This window comes from Abramis brama (assembly GCF_963993115.1).
Source record: "Abramis brama genome assembly, chromosome: 3".
Taxonomy (NCBI): domain Eukaryota; kingdom Metazoa; phylum Chordata; class Actinopteri; order Cypriniformes; family Leuciscidae; genus Abramis; species Abramis brama.
This window is the reverse complement of record NC_139965.1, coordinates 20,760,262-20,779,197: the sequence shown is the minus strand read 5'-3', so window position 1 is coordinate 20,779,197 and position 18,936 is coordinate 20,760,262. Positions and strand designations below refer to the sequence as shown.

The 18,936-nt window shown below is 38.4% G+C and overlaps 1 protein-coding gene across 2 annotated transcripts in view; it reads right to left on the bottom strand.

The window, feature by feature from the left end:
- The window catches only part of LOC311078766 (diacylglycerol kinase delta), a 63,635-nt gene extending 44,931 nt beyond the window's left edge, over positions 1 to 18,704 (bottom strand). The window contains exons 1-2 of one of the 2 annotated variants that reach the window (XM_084107766.1): positions 18,545 to 18,704; positions 15,922 to 16,157 (exon numbers count right to left, since the gene is read on the bottom strand). In XM_084107766.1, coding sequence (XP_083963892.1) covers positions 15,922 to 16,098 — 177 coding nt within the window. In that variant the 5' untranslated portion in view covers positions 16,099 to 16,157; positions 18,545 to 18,704. The remainder of the gene's footprint in view (positions 1 to 15,921; positions 16,158 to 18,544) is intronic. The other variant, XM_084107768.1, reaches the window with a different exon arrangement.
- Positions 18,705 to 18,936: the final 232 nt, after the last annotated feature.

Below are 18,936 nucleotides of genomic sequence, written 5' to 3'. Positions count from 1 at the left end.
ATCAAAATGTCATAACTTGATCTTCTGGTGAAACGGCAGATTTGCAGCAGATCTGGTGATGTATGATGAACTTTCCCAATTATTAAATCAACATAAACCCCACCCCTTATTTACAACCGACTGTAAGCTTTGCATTCAGATCTACCTCCATACAATCAACAACCGATGTATAAAACCAACCCCTCTCCTTACACATTTTTTGTACATCACAATATGGAAGAAATGATCTGTCACTACTCTTTACTGAAGGGTGTATTTATTTAAAATATTTACAAATTAAGCAATTCAATTAAACGGATAGTTCACCCAAAAATTTTAATTCTGCCATTATTCATGACTTTCTTCTGCCAAACACAAAATAATATTTTTTGTCCATTCAATGAAAGTCAATGGGGTCCAAAACAACAATAAACAAATTAATCAATGAATGAGGGATAATTAAGGGACAATTATCTTTAAAGCTGCTTTGAAACAATATTTATTTGAAAGTACTATACAATTAAACTGGACATAAGTTGAACATGTCTTCTGTTGAGCTGTGACTATCATTTATTCTGAAAAGGACTTTTGTGATGAAACACAGGAGGAATGATGAGTGCTCACGTCTTGCCAGAGATTTTGAATAGAAGAACTCGTTTTCTGATGGGTGTAATTGAAGCACTAAGGTTTGATATAGTCCTGACTCTGCTGAAAAGGTGTTATAGTAGCTATGTGGTGTAAATGATACATGCTGCTCAAGGGTTCACAGGCAGGATGTGCTCTAACATTAAGTATAGACCTCAGAGCTGCAGGCTTTTTTCAGAATAAATAATACACACTAACACATGCACAACCATAAGCGTTTAGCCTTACACCTTGATAGCCCAAACCCTAACCCTGTGTTTTCCTTCTCTCTGAGAGTTTCTTTCTACTTACAGTACTTCATTCTCTCTCTAAAACCTCTCCTTTTTTGTTTTCGTTACCTGAAACCTCTTTTGTTTCACAGTCCCTCCTTCTCAGCTCTAAAAAGTTATCGGTATTCAGTATGCAACATTACACCAAAAGCAAACACACACATACACATCAGTATAAGTAAATCTGTTTGCACTGCATGTTTCAAATCGAAGTGTGCACTTTGCTAACACGATCAGCTCGTGATCCGGTGTTTTCCACGTCTCAGTACGGCTCAGCTCACATACAGTGAACTCCATCTCTGCATGTACTGCGAGTTTAGCGTGCATTTGGGAATGTAGCGGCCACCAGTTACGCGTTATTTTCACATTTGCATAATTTCCAACATTTTTGTGTGAAGATGATTACAGCATTTCACTAGATTTGTAATGAGACACGTTTGTAAACCTGTTTTCACAGAAAATGTAGTTTTCCGCCAAAATAAAAGCTCAATTGCAGTTTCCGTCAAAATAAAAGCCTGAGGGTTTATCTCTCGCAAGTGTAGAAATCAGGACAAAAGTATTGTAATTTCCCTACTGTAGCGTAAAGTAAAATAATATACTTATGAAATATGTATTTTCCGTTTTACATTACATAGCTATTACTGTCATAATAATAAATAAAAATATAATAAAAAAATCAATTTTCAAAGAGAAAGAGAGAAAAGTCAACCTTTAAGATACCTTCGTGCAGTCTATGTAGGTGCGTATGTGTGTGGGTGTGGGCAAATGGGTATGTGTATGAGAGATGCAGCAACTAAACATGTTCTCTGTCCTGGAGCTGTAATCATAACATCATTCAGCAAAATGCTTCTTTCACTATATTTTAGAACAGTTCTGGATAAAACTCAGTCTAACCAATAAATAGCCTACCTAAACTCTTCTAAATAATACCGTGTGCACGCAAATTTGACCCTGAGAACTGAAAACAGCACCGTCCTACTTTGTTCGGCTACAATTAAGCCCTCTGAACAATGAGAGATGTTGCTCCATTCACAATGGAGAAACCTCAAGGAACTGATCGCTGTCACAACAGACCATCTACAGTTACAGACAAGAAACACAGCCTGAATAGAATGAAATATGGATGAGATACACACTCTCAAGTGCTTCATGTGGAGTAACACTACTAGTGTTGTGAAATTAACAAGATGAAGGGACTTGTAGAAACTTGTAGGACTTGTCTCTGTGATTTAAAGTGAAATATGAGACATCATTCTAGACTCCTCCTCCTCTCTGGCATCAAACCTGACAGCAGGTACCACAGAGGGAGAGAGTGAGTGTGTGTATCCTGTTCTAATAAGATTAGACGTTGAGATGGGATTAGTTTCATCTTGGCGACATTCCCATTCCAGGCTGTCTTAAAAACAAGAGCATCTTCAGCTCCACTGTCAATGTTTAAACTAATGATCACGAACAGAGCTTAACCTCACAGATGAGCATCTAACATCAGAAAAATGGAAATAATTCTTTAATAATTCAAATAATTCATGATAAAACAGTTAAGACGGATTTAAATTCTTCTGGGTAGAAGTTCTCATGCAGATGAAACAGATTTGTGCAGGCCTGCAACATCTCCCAATTTCCTCTTTCTCTCCCCTGCTGCAAATTGCCATGCTGTTCGAGGATGTTGGTTTGGCACTGGTATTTAACTCCACTGCTGTCCTACAATGATAATGCAGAACATGATAATAAATCTAGTCATTCTCTCCTTCTCATCTCTCCCTTATCTTCCCCTTTCCATCTTTCTTTCTAGCTCATGCAGTAACCATGACCTGGAAGAGAGTGTCAGTTTCACCTACAAGGTGAATACAGGTAAAGTAGGACAACTTCTAAAGTAAGGCACTTGCGTTTAATCTATTCTGCACTAAGTTTGAAATATCCCCTCTATGCATTAGACACGATGAGCAAACCCTCTGCTAAATCACACCTCTCATGAGTGGCTTTCTGGGAAATCTGACCGCCATGTCACGTGTCACGGCACCCTGCTTGCTTTCAGTCTGTTTCACTCATCTAGCCAAATCTTTCTCTATATCTTTGTGTGTTTCTCAGTATGATCATTTTTGGACTCGATTCAGATGAACGTCACAGGAAATAACAAGCACACTAAAACCATCTTCCTGCAGACCTGACCACAGCCACAAATAGACCTGCACTAGCCTAAAAATGACTGACCTGCTAGCAATGCTTACTGGAAGAGAAAAAACAAGAGAACGAGAGAGAGAGAGTAAGAGAGAAAGAAGAACAATATGAAACTTTACAAATGAAACCAAAAACCACTTCCTTCATGTACTGATGACAATGGCCCAGATATAGAAATGCTGATCCTTCCACCTCACACCCCAAACAGCTCAGTCTTCACAACATGTCATTTCTGTAGTAGTAGTTGACCTAACATTGCTAAACCAGCTGGCATTCCTGCTGTGTTCAAATCAGACTAATCTAAACATCAATCAAGAAACTGGAGAGCTTCTTTTGGAATCCAGATCATCTGCATCACGCATTCAGTTTGCATGCATCTGTGCTTAAATGTGTGCATTCATGTAAATTTAGGCTTTCACAGTGGCTTGTGTTTGTGTGTGCCCTCTGTTTACACTGCGGTGTTGTTTGGTGCAGTGCTGATGCATATGATCGCCTCTGAGAGCTTTTATACTGGACCGCTCCAGATTTGACAAGAGCCGGGCACAGAACAATGGCCTTTGATTAGAGAAGAGGTCTGTCCCTCTCTCTCCTCTAAAACTCCTCGAGTGGACCAGAGCGACGAATGACTCATTCCTCCCTGTTGCTTCCTCTCTCTCTTTCTCTCAGCTTCTGGCCTGCATGAATGTGTAGATTGTCACCATATCACTCTGACACTGCTCATGCCCACAAAACCACCAGTTCTGACTCTTCAGACCCTCTGTGACTATTCTTCTGAGTCAAATTACTTTTTTCATAAACAGGACATAATACATTTGAAACTGTTAGGGCCGTACCATTATACTGTACCAGCTAAAGTATCACAATACAAGAAGTATCATGAATTTACACTTTTTTTTCCCACTTAATTACTACTACTACAGTGAATATTATTATACAAAAAAATAATAGTTCTGAACATGACTTAATGGGCCCTATTTCAACGATCTGAAACGCAAGTGTCAAAGCGCAAAGCGCAAGTAACTTTGTGGGCGGGTCTCGGCGCTGTTGCTATTTTCCCGGCGGGATAAATGGCTCTTGCGCCCGGCGCAAATCTAAAATGGGTTGGTCTGAAGTAGCTTCATTATTCATAGGTGTGGTTTGGGCGTAACGTGAAATAAACCAATCAGAGCGTCATCTCACATTCCCTTTAAGAGCAGACGCGCTTTTTCCTTGGCGTATTGCTATTATAACGGCGGATTTGCCAGGCGCGCGCCAGGAGCGGTTCACAGCCGAGGAGAGCAACGCTCTCGTCACGGCCGTAAAAGAGAGAGAAGTGACATTGGGGATGGAGAAACACACCCAAATTAAACAGGCATATAATAATGTGGGTAAATGTGTAAGCTAGATGTATGCTTTTATAATAAATTGTCTATCTATCTATCTATCTATCTATCTATCTATCTATCTATCTATCTATCTATCTATCTATCTATCTATCTATCTATCTATCTATCGTTTGTAATAATATGATTTGCAAAAATGAAAACTGCTGCTTCTGTGTAGATTAGAGAATCAAAGTGTATGCGCGTTGTGCACGCTATACATTATGGTCAAGCATGCGCCCTTAAAATAGCATAATGAACACCGCGCAACGCGCCACTGACTTTAGACTAGTTTTTCTGGCCAGTGGCGTAATTGTTTTATGGAACAGTAAAATAGCACCAGGGATTGTTTGCGCCAGGACACGCCACCTTTTTTGCGCTGAACCGCCCAGGGAGCGCAAGTTCATTCCCTAGTTTAGCGGCGTGCTTTTGTGGAGGGAAAAGCGCGCTTTGCGCGGGTGCAAAATAGGAATGAAACATGCGTCGGTGTACAAAGTCAATTGCGCTGGGTGCAAGATAGGGCCCAATGTCTTCAGTTTCACACAGCGTTGCAATGCAGCTTTTACTGAAAATTGAAGGGAGACTTCGAAAACCCGCAACTTTTATTGAAGTTAACTATAAAGTTATGTCTGCAATAATGAACGTGAGCAAGACTAACAATCCTAAACCTCTCTAAAGTTCATCAAACGCATCACAGGAGGTGCTTATGCGGTTCACTGCCATGTTGTTATATTCCACATGCACTATTTTTAATTGTTGACTTATGCACAAATACATCAGGCAGGTGTTTTGGGCTGAATTTTTGCTTTATAAGATGCTGATAAATTTAAAAGGAGTTCATCTTTGAATTCCTGCAATGTGTTTCACTCTGTTGCACACAATATACCACCATAAATCACGTAATACCATTTGAAATATACTGTGGCACTGCTGGTATTTTGAGGCTCAGGCATTGCAATTGTACAGTAGGGCGGTAAACAGTGCAACCCTAATTAATGCTGTATGGAACCAGTGTTATACACGTACAAATAACATCTGAGAAGTGTTGATTTGGATTACAATCATATCTGACCTTGATCAGCCTCTATGCAAGTGCATTGCTCATACTGGCGAACCTATCTGTGATCATCAATTGATCTGAAGAAAGATAGTAAGAAAGAGAAAGAAAGAAAGAAAGAAAGAAAGAACAAAAGAAAGAAAAAAAGAAAGACATCCAATTTTGCTAAAAAAGTTTAAAAAACAAACAAAACAAAAAACAATGACATCTGATTAAACTCTGTCTACACTAAAGTTGTGCCTCTCTGTCCTGACTGAATTAAACCCCTGGACGCTTCCTGTTATGTGGAGTGTGTAGTGTGAATCAAAACCCTCCGTTGCTATTTTTAGTGGCACAAAACATGCTCTGAAAAGCAGAGAGTGTCAAAAGAGGAAACACAGAAGTAGACTTCCTTCCTGCTTCAGTTTTCTTCATTTAAACAACGAAAAAATAGATGAGAGATACTGAGTGGGCGTCAACGTGGCCTGATGGCTTCCATTTTGTCCTGACTGGAGAAGCTACTGCTGCTGCTAAGTGTGTTCATCATGACTGATGCTATGTTATGATGTGCTATCTGTCTTCATTAGCAAAGAAAAGAGATGGAAACTGACATACACACTATATTATCAATCATACTAACAACCCAGTAGCTCATTCTTCCTCTTTTTCACTGACAAATTAATTTCACTCATACGATGGAGACTTGTTTCTTAAACTCGCAAAGTTTACAGCATTTAATTTTTCTGAAAGCAAAAAATAAAGGCTGTATGAAGCAACAAAATGACAGCCATTCAATACAGCTATGTGTTTCAACCAATGAGATTTCACTCTGGGCGAGATTATCTAGAATGACACGACAGAAATAGAAAGCAAACAACTGACGAAACACAAACAGGCAGATTGGAGAGATTTGATTAACCTATTTAGGGTGAAAAATAGATGCACAGTAGAAGCATGTGCCAGATTCCCCTGGGCGGCTGTGATGACTGAAACTAAAAGCTACCTGCTGCATCTGTGAACCTCTGTGCCTCTCGTTCACTTGTCCTCTGCTCTCTCTGCCACCTGTCTCTCTCATACACATGCCCTCACAATGTGAGAAAGAGAGAGCTCATTATAGCAGGCTTTTCTTCAGAGGATAAAGGATTGCTAGTTTGTGTATAGATCACTTATGGGCCCAGCAGAACGAAAACAACATGAATGGAAGATGAAAAAAAAGAAAGAAATGGTAGGAAATAAAGCATGTTGTACATTTGTGCCCTGTTACATAGCTTAGCACTTACCATAAGAGAGAAAGAAAGAAAGAAAGAAAGAAAGAAAGAAAGAAAGAAAGAAAGAAAGAAAGAAAGAAAGAAAGAAAGAAAGAAAGAAAGAAAGAAAGACCAGCGTAGTCCGATCCCTGAATTAAGACTCTTTTGAGTAGGTTCTTTTTAGTGAACCAAAACCTTACAACATTCTTACAAATCACGTATGATTTATGATTCATACGAGCTGGTTCTTTTTACTGAAACATACAGCTTGACCAATGTGAAAGAATAAAACAAATTACATTTTGGTCTGTTACGCACTGCTTTTTAATACATATATATATATATATATATATATATATATATATATATATATATATATACAGTGAGGAAAATAAGTATTTGAACACCCTGCTATTTTGCAAGTTCTTCCACTTGGAAATCATGGAGGGGTCTGAAATTGTCATTGTAGGTGCATGTCCACTGTGAGAGACATAATCTAAAAAAAAAAATCCAGAAATCACAATATATGATTTTTTAACTATTTATTTGTATGATACAGCTGCAAATAAGTATTTGAACACCTGTCTATCAGCTAGAATTCTGACCCTCAAAGACCTGTTAGTCTGCCTTTAAAATGTCCACCTCCACTCCATTTATTATCCTAAATTAGATGCACCTGTTTGAGGTCGCTAGCTGCATAAAGACACCTGTCCACCCCATACAATCAGTAAGAATCCAACTACTAACATGGCCAAGACCAAAGAGCTGTCCAAAGACACTAGAGACAAAATTGTACACCTCCACAAGGCTGGAAAGGGCTACGGGGAAATTGCCAAGCAGCTTGGTGAAAAAAGGTCCACTGTTGGAGCAATCATTAGAAAATGGAAGAAGCTAAACATGACTGTCAATCTCCCTCGGACTGGGGCTCCATGCAAGATCTCACCTCGTGGGGTCTCAATGATCCTAAGAAAGGTGAGAAATCAGCCCAGAACTACACGGGAGGAGCTGGTCAATGACCTGAAAAGAGCTGGGACCACCGTTTCCAAGGTTACTGTTGGTAATACACTAAGACGTCATGGTTTGAAATCATGCATGGCACGGAAGGTTCCCCTGCTTAAACCAGCACATGTCAAGGCCCGTCTTAAGTTTGCCAATGACCATTTGGATGATCCAGAGGAGTCATGGGAGAAAGTCATGTGGTCAGATGAGACCAAAAAACTTTTTGGTCATAATTCCACTAAACGTGTTTGGAGGAAGAAGAATGATGAGTACCATCCCAAGAACACCATCCCTACTGTGAAGCATGGGGGTGGTAGCATCATGCTTTGGGGGTGTTTTTCTGCACATGGGACAGGGCGACTGCACTGTATTAAGGAGAGGATGACCGGGGCCATGTATTGCGAGATTTTAGGGAACAACCTCCTTCCCTCAGTTAGAGCATTGAAGATGGGTCGAGGCTGGGTCTTCCAACATGACAATGACCCGAAGCACACAGCCAGGATAACCAAGGAGTGGCTCTGTAAGAAGCATATCAAGGTTCTGGCGTGGCCTAGCCAGTCTCCAGACCTAAACCCAATAGAGAATCTTTGGAGGGAGCTCAAACTCCATGTTTCTCAGCGACAGCCCAGAAACCTGACTGATCTAGAGAAGATCTGTGTGGAGGAGTGGGCCAAAATCCCTCCTGCAGTGTGTGCAAACCTGGTGAAAAACTACAGGAAACGTTTGACCTCTGTAATTGCAAACAAAGGCTACTGTACCAAATATTAACATTGATTTTCTCAGGTGTTCAAATACTTATTTGCAGCTGTATCATACAAATAAATAGTTAAAAAAATCATACATTGTGATTTCTGGATTTTTTTTTTTTAGATTATGTCTCTCACAGTGGACATGCACCTACGATGACAATTTCAGACCCCTCCATGATTTCTAAGTGGGAGAACTTGCAAAATAGCAGGGTGTTCAAATACTTATTTTCCTCACTGTATATATATATATATACACACACACACACACACACACGGTATATACAATATATTATAGATGTGTATAAAAGTATATATAAAAGTATATATAATATTATAAAAGTACATTTTTTTAATGGAACTGTTAAGGAACCAAAATCATTAAATCATTAAGATTAATCATTACAACCTAAATGATTGAATTTCTTGTGATTCCTTATTCCTAGTGCTATTCAATTCTTTTATGTAAAAAAAATTACAAACACACATAAACAAAAAATGCTCCATCTCATCCTCTCTCTCACACACACACACACACACACACACAGACAGACACGATCTGACAGCTATTCCTGTTATTTAAATGCTCTGCAATCTTTCTGTCGCTTCGGCACCTTTTGGACAAACCAGAGATCCTTCAGGCCTCTATCGGACCCTTTCTTTCTCTCTCTTACACTGTCTCCCTAACTCTCTCTCTCTCTCTTTCTCCTATCTTCTCCATTTCTTCGCTCCATTGCCTTAATGGACTGTCAAGGCAATGATGGACGGTGCTTTTCTAATTAGGTTTTCAAGTTTAACCCAGAAAGAAAGAGAGGGAGAGAGAAAGAGAGGGGTGATGAGAGGAAGAAAGACAGAAAATGGAGATAAAAAAAGAAAGATAAATGAAACAGGTACAATGTGAACGCAAAAAGGGAAACTGATAAATCCTCAGGAGAAAATAATCAAAGGCTTTAGAGTTATGGTTCAGTTCATCTAAAAATTAAAATTTGTTCGATCAGTTAATTATTTACTCATGTCATTACAAATCCATATGCTATTATTATTTCTTCTGAACACATTTTAAAAGAATTGTTACACAGCTTGCCAGTTCGTAGTTCGTAGTGCCCTAAAAATACACCATAAAAGTAGTCTATATGACTTGTACTACTCCATCTCTTCTGAATCTTCAGACAGTTTGATTTGAGGAACAGACTAAATAACAGCACACAGTTTTCAACAACACTAAATAATAGATTTTCTGGGGAGATGTAATTACAAGTTCACGAAAAAATATGCATCAAGGTCTCCCTTGTGTCTTCTTTTACTAGTTATCCTATTCTCTCTCTTTGTCCTTTGTAATGATGTATTTAAGGCTGTCTTCCTCAACATGGACCCATAAAATCCACTAGGACAGAACATCAATACAAAAGGGGTTTAAAGTCTCCTGGTGAAAGAGATTAGAGACAGATATTCAGTCTGTCTTTGTTACTAATTACTTTTTACTTAGACAATTATCAATAAGAATACAAGGTTCTGTTTTAGGTCTAATGTGATTATGACATCCTGTCTATATATCCTAAAGCTAAAATGCCAGTTTAGACAAGATAAGTGGAGTAAAGATATCTAGTTCTATCGTTTTTTTATAAAAAAATGTTTAAGTTCAGCGGAATTCAGTTATAGCTCTTTCAGTCTAGGACATATTTGACATAGTTTAGTCAATTGCTACAGTAAGAGTAAGTGGCACAGGTCTTGAATCCTCAAAATGAAATAAAATCCCTTTTTTAGGTTACCCAAACCATTAAAGAGCCATTAGTGGTAGGCTGAGACTCACTGTGAGGTACTCTCAGATAACACACATACGGTCAACTTCTGGGAAATGCAGCAAAGGGAAAAACACAGTCATTCCTAGACATATGAGACTACGCGTTTCCTCAACTAATTCTACAGGGGTTTTACACACAACACAACCCTTGACCTCCTCCTCCAACTGAATACAGTTGGTCTTCAGTATCATCTACATGACTGTTCAAACAAAAACACCCAGAAGCACATGAAACAATCACAGAGCTCTCATCATCCACATGGTCTGAATTTATAGGCTTCTCAAGACACCTAGGCAAATTTTCACATATTGCTACAGTCTTCTTGGAAGAAGTTCCTAAATGCAAACCAACTATAAACAGTAAGAACAGACTGAAATACAGTAGAAGCTGTGGCACAGTGGTGATGTGCCTTCTTGTGACAAGGAATTCACTGCTATTAAAAGTCTGTACTATTACATTAAACATAAAACACTTCACATTAAAATCAGTATTTTCAAGTGAAATTGTGTAATAATCTATAGCATGTCATTTTGAGATCTTAAAGTTTTTGCATTTAATGGTGTTATTCAATTCTCAGTGTTTTTAAAAATGAACTTTCAAGTGAGCATTCGGCAACGCATTAGAAATGAGCATGAACAATTAAATACCCAATAAAACTGTAAAATGCACCTTTGAAGAAAGAAGACATACAGATTAAATGAAAAAAAAACAAACACACATTTTGTGTTACATTTTGATTTAACAATGTTGGTTCCAATGGCAAATAATAGCATCACCATAAACAACTTTAACCGAAAAAAGAAAAATATATATTTACCCCTCAGTGTCACACCCACGGTGTAACTCGTTTTCACTTCTCTTTTTCTACCCTTAACCATGCTTTCTATTTTTTTTTTTTTTTTTGCTTGGTCTTTGACTAACTTTTGCTACATCATTTAGTCACCTAAATCTACTCACTCTAAATCTCCTGCTCCTCCTTAAGAGACAATTTCTCTCACAATTACAGCTTTTCAAACTGCTAATATAAAGTGCTGCTTTTGTATAAGACCTCTTTCTTTAGAAAAAAAACTAAATAGCTGGACACCGGTCTGGTGGGGTCACATCCTCGTTTGGTCCGCTACCTTGAGGAGACATGGCTAATTGTCATTCTGTTTCTCAGCAAATGGACTGAATGTGTCTCCCAGCTAACACACACAAAACACAACAACACACATTCTTTTCCTCCTTTCCTGCCTCCAGTTTCTGCACACAAAATTAATGAGGGCACTGACAAAAAGGGCAGAGAGAGAGGGCGAGAGAGACAGAGTCTTATGTAATTCTTTACCCCTTGGAGAGGAAGAAATAGAATAGGGCCATCTAACACAGAAAGAGTATTGACATTGTGCACTGATAAATGAGACCCTCAGAGGAAACCTGTTACAGGATAAACACACATCACTGTTACTCTCTTCTTTTTCCTAATTCACAAACGCTTAAACTCTTTCTACAACATCTCAATTTGTCTCTAGTTTTTTTTCTCTTTACACCACAGTTCAAGGATTACAAGTTTTAACTGCTAAATCATCATCCATGTCACTCAGGCTTGTAATGTAACGTGGCAAAAGATTTACATCAGCACAAATGAGCAGGATTTGCAAAACATTGTTTGTTGAGCCCTGCACACACTTATTTCTCAGATTTCTCCTAACATAATCATAGATATGAACACACTGGGCATGTTTGGAATGGCATATTACCTACTTTTTTGTACTGAATGTAGTGTGCAGCATACTGTGCACCATATCTGAAATGAAATGTGTTCAGCTTGACCTTTCTAGGATTACGATTTGAGTTTATCTGTAATAATTAAGCCAATGAAACACATACAAACACCATTTCAAAAGTTTAGGGTCAGTATGATTTTTTTAAAATGTTTTTGAATGAAGTCATCAAGGCTGCATTTATTTGATCAAAAATACAGTAAAAGCAGTAATATTGTGAGATATTATTACAATTATTTCTATTTTAATATAATTTTTAATTTTCTACTTTAATATTCTAAAGTGTGTTTTATTCCTGTGATGGCAAAGCTGAATTTACGTGAACAATGCACCTTTACTCCAGTCTTCCGTGTCACACGATCCTTCAGAAATCATACTATGCTGATTTGGTGCACAATAAATATTTCTTATTGTTTTCAATCTTGAAAACAGTTGTGCTGCTTAATTTTTGTGGAAACTGATACATTATATTTAGCATTCTTTGATGAACAGAAAGTTCATCAAAAGAACATCATTTATTTGCAATATCATTTTTTTTTTCACGAACATCTAAATTGTAATGTAAAATAATGTCCTTGCCGAATAAAAGTATTAATTTAACCCTAGACCCATTTTTAACATTCAGGGTGTCAAATGTACAGTAGTAACTTAAACACAATTTTTATTTTGTTATATATCCAATACATTTAAATCACTGCTCACTTCTCTATTTGAAGGAGATCATCAAAACGCTAAAATGGGGTAACTGTCTAAGATATCTACAAAATGTAGCCTACAACACGTTGTTAACTTTGATTCTACACATTTAAATGTCAGTGTGCGCAAGCCAACAACAGGTAATAACTGAACTCAGTCAGGCTGAAATGACATGTCACACTTAGCAGGGTTTAACAAGTATGCTAATGAAGGGGAAATCACTAATGAGCAAAAGGAAGAAGCATGCAGTGTTTCATGACACCAATCTAAGCACACACACAAACGGACAATTCATTTTCATCATTGTTTCATCACTGTACTCAATTTCAAATTCTGCATTAGCATTAGCCTGTCATTAGCATCTCATTGTCTGATGACCCTCCAACAAACCATCAGCATTCATTGACCGTCTGATGCATATTGCACACAAAAATAGCAAGCATTGATTGAAATGGTCATTTCTGGTCTGATTGGCTGGCTTTACGCAACCTCTGGGTGTGAGTACACACTGTTTTTTTTATAGTGCTGTCACAATGAGCGCATCACAGGAAGCAATAACTTTTGTGGCATAATCTACTGAAGGTAAACGTGCTCAGACACAGGAGTTTATAAATCTTAACCGACTGCGAAATCTGGTTGCATCACAGACATAAGGAGAATCTTCACAGATTGTCTTCTTTCAAATCTCAAACCTGCACAAACTACAAGATTTGAAGCTAGACTAAGATTATTATGACAGATTTAGCACCTCACATGATCTTACCGGGGAAGCGGATGTTAACAAAATGGAAATTGTTGCGGCAACTTGCTGTAGATATTATATGAGGAGACATTAAAGGGATGGTTCGGAGTAAAATCAACCTAGGGTCCTTTGCACCATGTTCTCGAGCCAAACGCACACGTCTTAAAATATGTCACTGCCATTGTTTTGTCTCAAAATGCACACCAGTAATGTTTTTCTAAGACACTATTATAAAAGCTACTTAAATGTCCTAATTGAACTTAGGCCTAATCCTGGCTTAATCTAAGCCCTGTCTGTGAAGTGTGAAACCAGGCCTACAGTACATGCTGCATACAAATACTCGGGTCCAGATAATGTAAAAAAAAACCCCCACAGAAACAGCAGCTGTCAGCCAAATGTATCTAAAGCTCTTTATCTCAAGTAGTAAGGCGAGTGCTTGTAAACACACCCTTATTTCCTGTCAAAGTGAATGTGTATGTGAATTTTTGTTTTTGTTTCGACAACATTTTCATAGATGTCTCCCAAGGGACATTTCGTCTGAGATTTAAATAAGATAAACTGATTTGTGAAACTATCAAGCATTAAGTAAAATTCCATTCAAACGTTTTCCGTTAAAAATCTTTTAAAAAGAAATGTTTACAGTACCTTTATTCAGCTAGGATGCATTAAATTGATCAAAAGTGAAAGTGAGGGATATCACATGGTTACAAAAACAATTTATTTCAAATAAATGCTGTTCTTATGAGCTTTCTATTCTACAAAGAAACCTAAAAAAGATCATGGTTTCCACAAAAATATTATAAGCAGCACAACATTGATAATAATAAGAAATGTTTCTTGAGCACCAAATCAGCATATTAGAATGATTTCTGAAGGATCATGTGACACTGAAGACTGGAGTAATGATGCTGAAAGTTCAGCTTTGCCATCACATGAATAAACTATATTTCAAAATACATTAAAATAGAAAACAGTTATAAATTGTGATAGTATTTCACAATATTACTGTTTTTACTATTTTTTATCAAATAAACGCAGTCTTGGTGAGAATATAAATCTTAATGACCCCAAATATTTACAGGTTATAAGAACAGAATTATAAAATAATTTCTACATAAAATATTAGTGAAGCGTTAGACATTCATTGACAGAATGAAAACGTTAACTTAATTGGCATCTGTGTAATTGCCTGATTCAATTAGTTCAGCTTCATTGGCTTGCTGATACTGACTAATATTCTGCTAATTTCATCAACCGCACAGTCAAGATAAACATGACTGACATGAGCTGATCTGGGATCAGGCTCATCTTATTACAGCTATGATCTAAATGTTCACGTACAAAAAGCCATTGCTTATTTGAGATCTGCTTACTCTAAGCAGATCAGAAAGGTTAAACTGATCTGAGGTCAGTTTTCAGCTAACAGAAAGGAATGGAAGGTGACGCACTCAAGCACACAGATAAAGGCCTGATCTGAGATCTGTTTAAAGGGAAGCTTAAAGCTGATATGATTTGTTATGGTGACACTGCAATAAACCTTTGAACTCTGCGAGTAGCAATGCAGAGTCTTAAATGTAAAAAAAGTTCAATGGGCCTGGTTACTAAGTTATTGCTAAGCTCAACAGTGGGCGAAAGAGCAATCTATAACATTACATTGTTCTGTTTCAATGACACCAGACTCTCATGGTCAAAGGAGAAAGGTCACCTGACACATGAATACTGAATTGTTGGGGCTGGGAAGCACAGGTGAGAGAGTAAATACACTTTCTGCCTGCAGGGTCAACATGAAGTAGTTTATATATATTTAGGACACATTTTACACTGTCTGCTCAACAATTCTAACAATTCTTCTGTCCTCATCTTTTCACAACGCAACACAAAGCTGACACAATAAACAAGGATATGTGAGGGTGCAAGGGTCAGAGTAGCCCTCACTGTGTTTTTGAACAGACTGACCTCTACACCAAACTGTCAAAATCATTCTGCAAGGAAGATGCCATTTTAAAATGAACTCAATTAATCAACAGCATTTGAGCTTTTGATGAATAAAGAACATGTGCATCCACTTTGTAGACTAGGTTCTGTCATGTGTAACACAATAAGCTTGCTAATGACTGTCTCATATCCTTTTGCCGTTTCAGGAATAAACATTAGTCCAAACTGACATTGATATTGTACATACACTGTACTAGTCATCATAGCATGCCAAGTATTGACTGATTCTGAGCCATCAGTGACTGTCCCCTGGATCAATATGCACTCCAGCTACAACCATACAATGTGTGTGCGTGTGTGTGTGTGTGTGTGTGTGTGTGTGTATGTGTGTGTGTGTGTGTGTGTGTGCACATTGGTATTGAGCCCTTCATCTTTTGGGGTGTCCCCCAAGTAAATATTCTCTACTTAAAATAAAACAAAATATTTGGGTGGTTATCTTTTTTTCTCTCATATCCCTAAATCCTACCTTGGCTCTAATCTGACCAGACGTGGACACTTTTCGGATGAGTTTGTGCGAGGTCTCCTCCGGCTCCCCGTCACTGTCCGATGATTCGTCACCGGCCTCGGCTTGAGGGTCCGGAGAGGTCAGGGACTCCCGGGGCTCCCCGACATAAAGGACATTTGGATTAAACTTCGAGGCCATGACTGTGCAGGGGACAGGATTTTCACTGCACTTGAGTCCTCCTTTGTGCCAAGTCAGCTCTGAAAAGGAGAAGGCATTGCTCAACGGCAGCGATCAACAGTTTTGTGAACAGTATTGATTCCCAAAGAGACCTCTTCTGCTTTCATTTTAAAGACCTATGAAGCTCTAGGAACTACAGACTACAAATTCATTTCCTCTATTTTGATTGTTTTGTTTTGAGGCCAACAAAAGATATCATTGAACAAACCAAAGGCCAGTTAACAGCAACAGGGGCATAGGCGGAGCGTGTATAAGGCTGAGACTAGCATGGAATTTTCTCACTCAAACCACTGACTGCTTCTGCTTCGGATTGCTTTTAGAGGGAAGAGCTGCCTATAACTGCTGGTCTAGGATCAGTTTTCTCCATGATAATAGAATATTGGTGAAACTGATTTTGGTGTTTCCGCTCTTGAGAGTCTCAAAGGTTTCTCTTTACAACATGTTTTCCAGCGTTGAGCAATGTAGCCAATCACAAACATATCTGTTGATTTCTTGAACACAATGGCCAATCAGACGTGTTTAAGTTAGAATCAATCCACTCACCGCTCAAAGCGCCGGAGTTTTTGTCCAGTGTAGAGTTCTGCACGCTCGCAAATCCTCTTGTTATAAGTTAACTTATAACAAGGTGTAGACATTATGTAGGCTAAATAAGAGATTCATTGTGCAGTCGGCTTCATTGATTATAGCTCAATATTATATATAATCCATTAAGAATTTTAATAAAACTTTTGTTTTGCTGCATTAGGTAAGGCAATGTTTATTTATTATTCAAATTAGCTGCCCAGCCAAATCACGCTTAGTATGCATGCTTTTCTGTTCAAATTATAGTGGTTTGCGAACATAGACGCTTTAATAACAAATAATTTATCTGGAGCCTTTAAGCTGGGATGTGTAGGTTGTTGCTATAGGTGATGTGTAACTTGAAACTATTTGATGACATTTTATTTAAATGTGTTTATAAGGAGGAAGCATATCTAGCCACTACCTTACCCTGGAGTTGGTTCACCCTCCGCAGGGGATTATTTTGTCTATTGCACAATAGCATTTGGGTCATAGGGGGAAAAAAGGGGGGTGAATCTTTTAAAACACAAGTGCTTGTGATTTTTGTATTCATGTTGGTTTCATGCATGAAAATAAATTTGAAAAAGTTGTGCAACCACCAAATACAAATACTTAGGCCTAAATATAGGTGAGTGTATATCCTATGTATTTTACTCTTTTCTCATCACATTACAAAAAGAGCTTCCTGCACATTGGCTATGCCACTGATCTGGCAGACAAAAGTTTTTAAATAGCCTATTAATAATATTTTAAAACAAAATCTCTTCATTGCTCTTTTTTAAGAAATACAATTATGCTAAACAACTTATTTTTTTGAATTCCCTTTTATCAGCCTTTAATGATTTAAATAAATAAATAAATAAATAATCTCCAGAGAGTTAAACCATCACACATTTGTTTTTACTTTAATCCTCACAAAATCACATATCCAACTGATTTTTAATTCAGAGAGTGAAAACATATTCATCATACAATGTATAATATATTCAGGTCACTTTATGAATTGCATTTTGAATAAAAATAGATTCAGACAAAACAACGAGCGACACGTAATTGACCCTTATGCGGACCGTGAAGCCCATTAGCGCTCAGGATCGATACAAACCCATCTGACATAATCCACAGACGGTCGCTGTCAGCCAGGGCTTTGAGAGATGCATGAACTCGCTGACTGTTGCGCCGCGCGTGTGTTCACAGCTGCGCATTCGTTGCGCTCACAATCATCTGATTCCGCGACACTCCGAGTCCGTTATCACCTTTCTATCTGTTAATAAAATGAATACGCCTCTTGTCCCCAACATATTGCCTTAACATGTCTCCATGTCTAAAACACGACGCTTTCTGCAACAGACTTCGGTTTATAGCTCACACATCTCCTGTAAACATGAAATAACTACCTGTTATGATGTCGCGCGTTGGCCGTCTACGTGTGAAAACGAACCAGTCGCTTTGCAGAGCAATAAAGAGACGTTCGACTCAATAATGACATTACTAATACTTAAACGCAGGCGTCTAATGGGCTTTTGGATTTGAGGAGATTATATTTACAGAGATATCTCTGACTCACCAGCACCAGCTGTGTTCTCGTGTCTTTCCAACCCAAAACAGCAGTGTTACAGGCAGCATTTATGTTGTACATAAACAATTTAGCGATCTCACGCGAGCAGCAATCTCCGGCTTCGTCATATAAATAAAACTGTTAACGGTTTGATTCATTTAACGCTCGCAGCGCTCGGCCATCACTTTCTGAATGGACAAATAGACTCAACTGTCACTCTCGCGCACGATGCCGTCTGCGGCGGTTGTACCGACTAAATGTAGCCTAAAGGTGGATGTGGTGTTTTACCTCTATAGTGCGTTGTCTGCTCCCGTTGACCCTCGTGTGTGTATGTGTGTGTTCTTGTTGCTCTTGGTGGGCTCTCGCGCAGCGCGGTTAGGTACTGTCAAATCTGCTTCTGTCGCGCACATACGCGCGTGTACGCATAGCATCGGATAAGATTTGAATCGAATGGGAGGGGTGGACTAGAGCGCGAGAGCGTCTGTGTGTCAGCACATCTGGATGGCTTGACATTATCTATGAAATGTTTGAGAGATTAATGCTTATTCACCTATTATCGTTTTACTGCAGTTCTCTATGCAGACACAATGCTCTACACTACAGTAACGCTTCAGAAACTTCAGACTGGAGCAGGGTGTTTATTGGGAAGGGGAATCGAAGAAGAAATATGACTTGTTGCA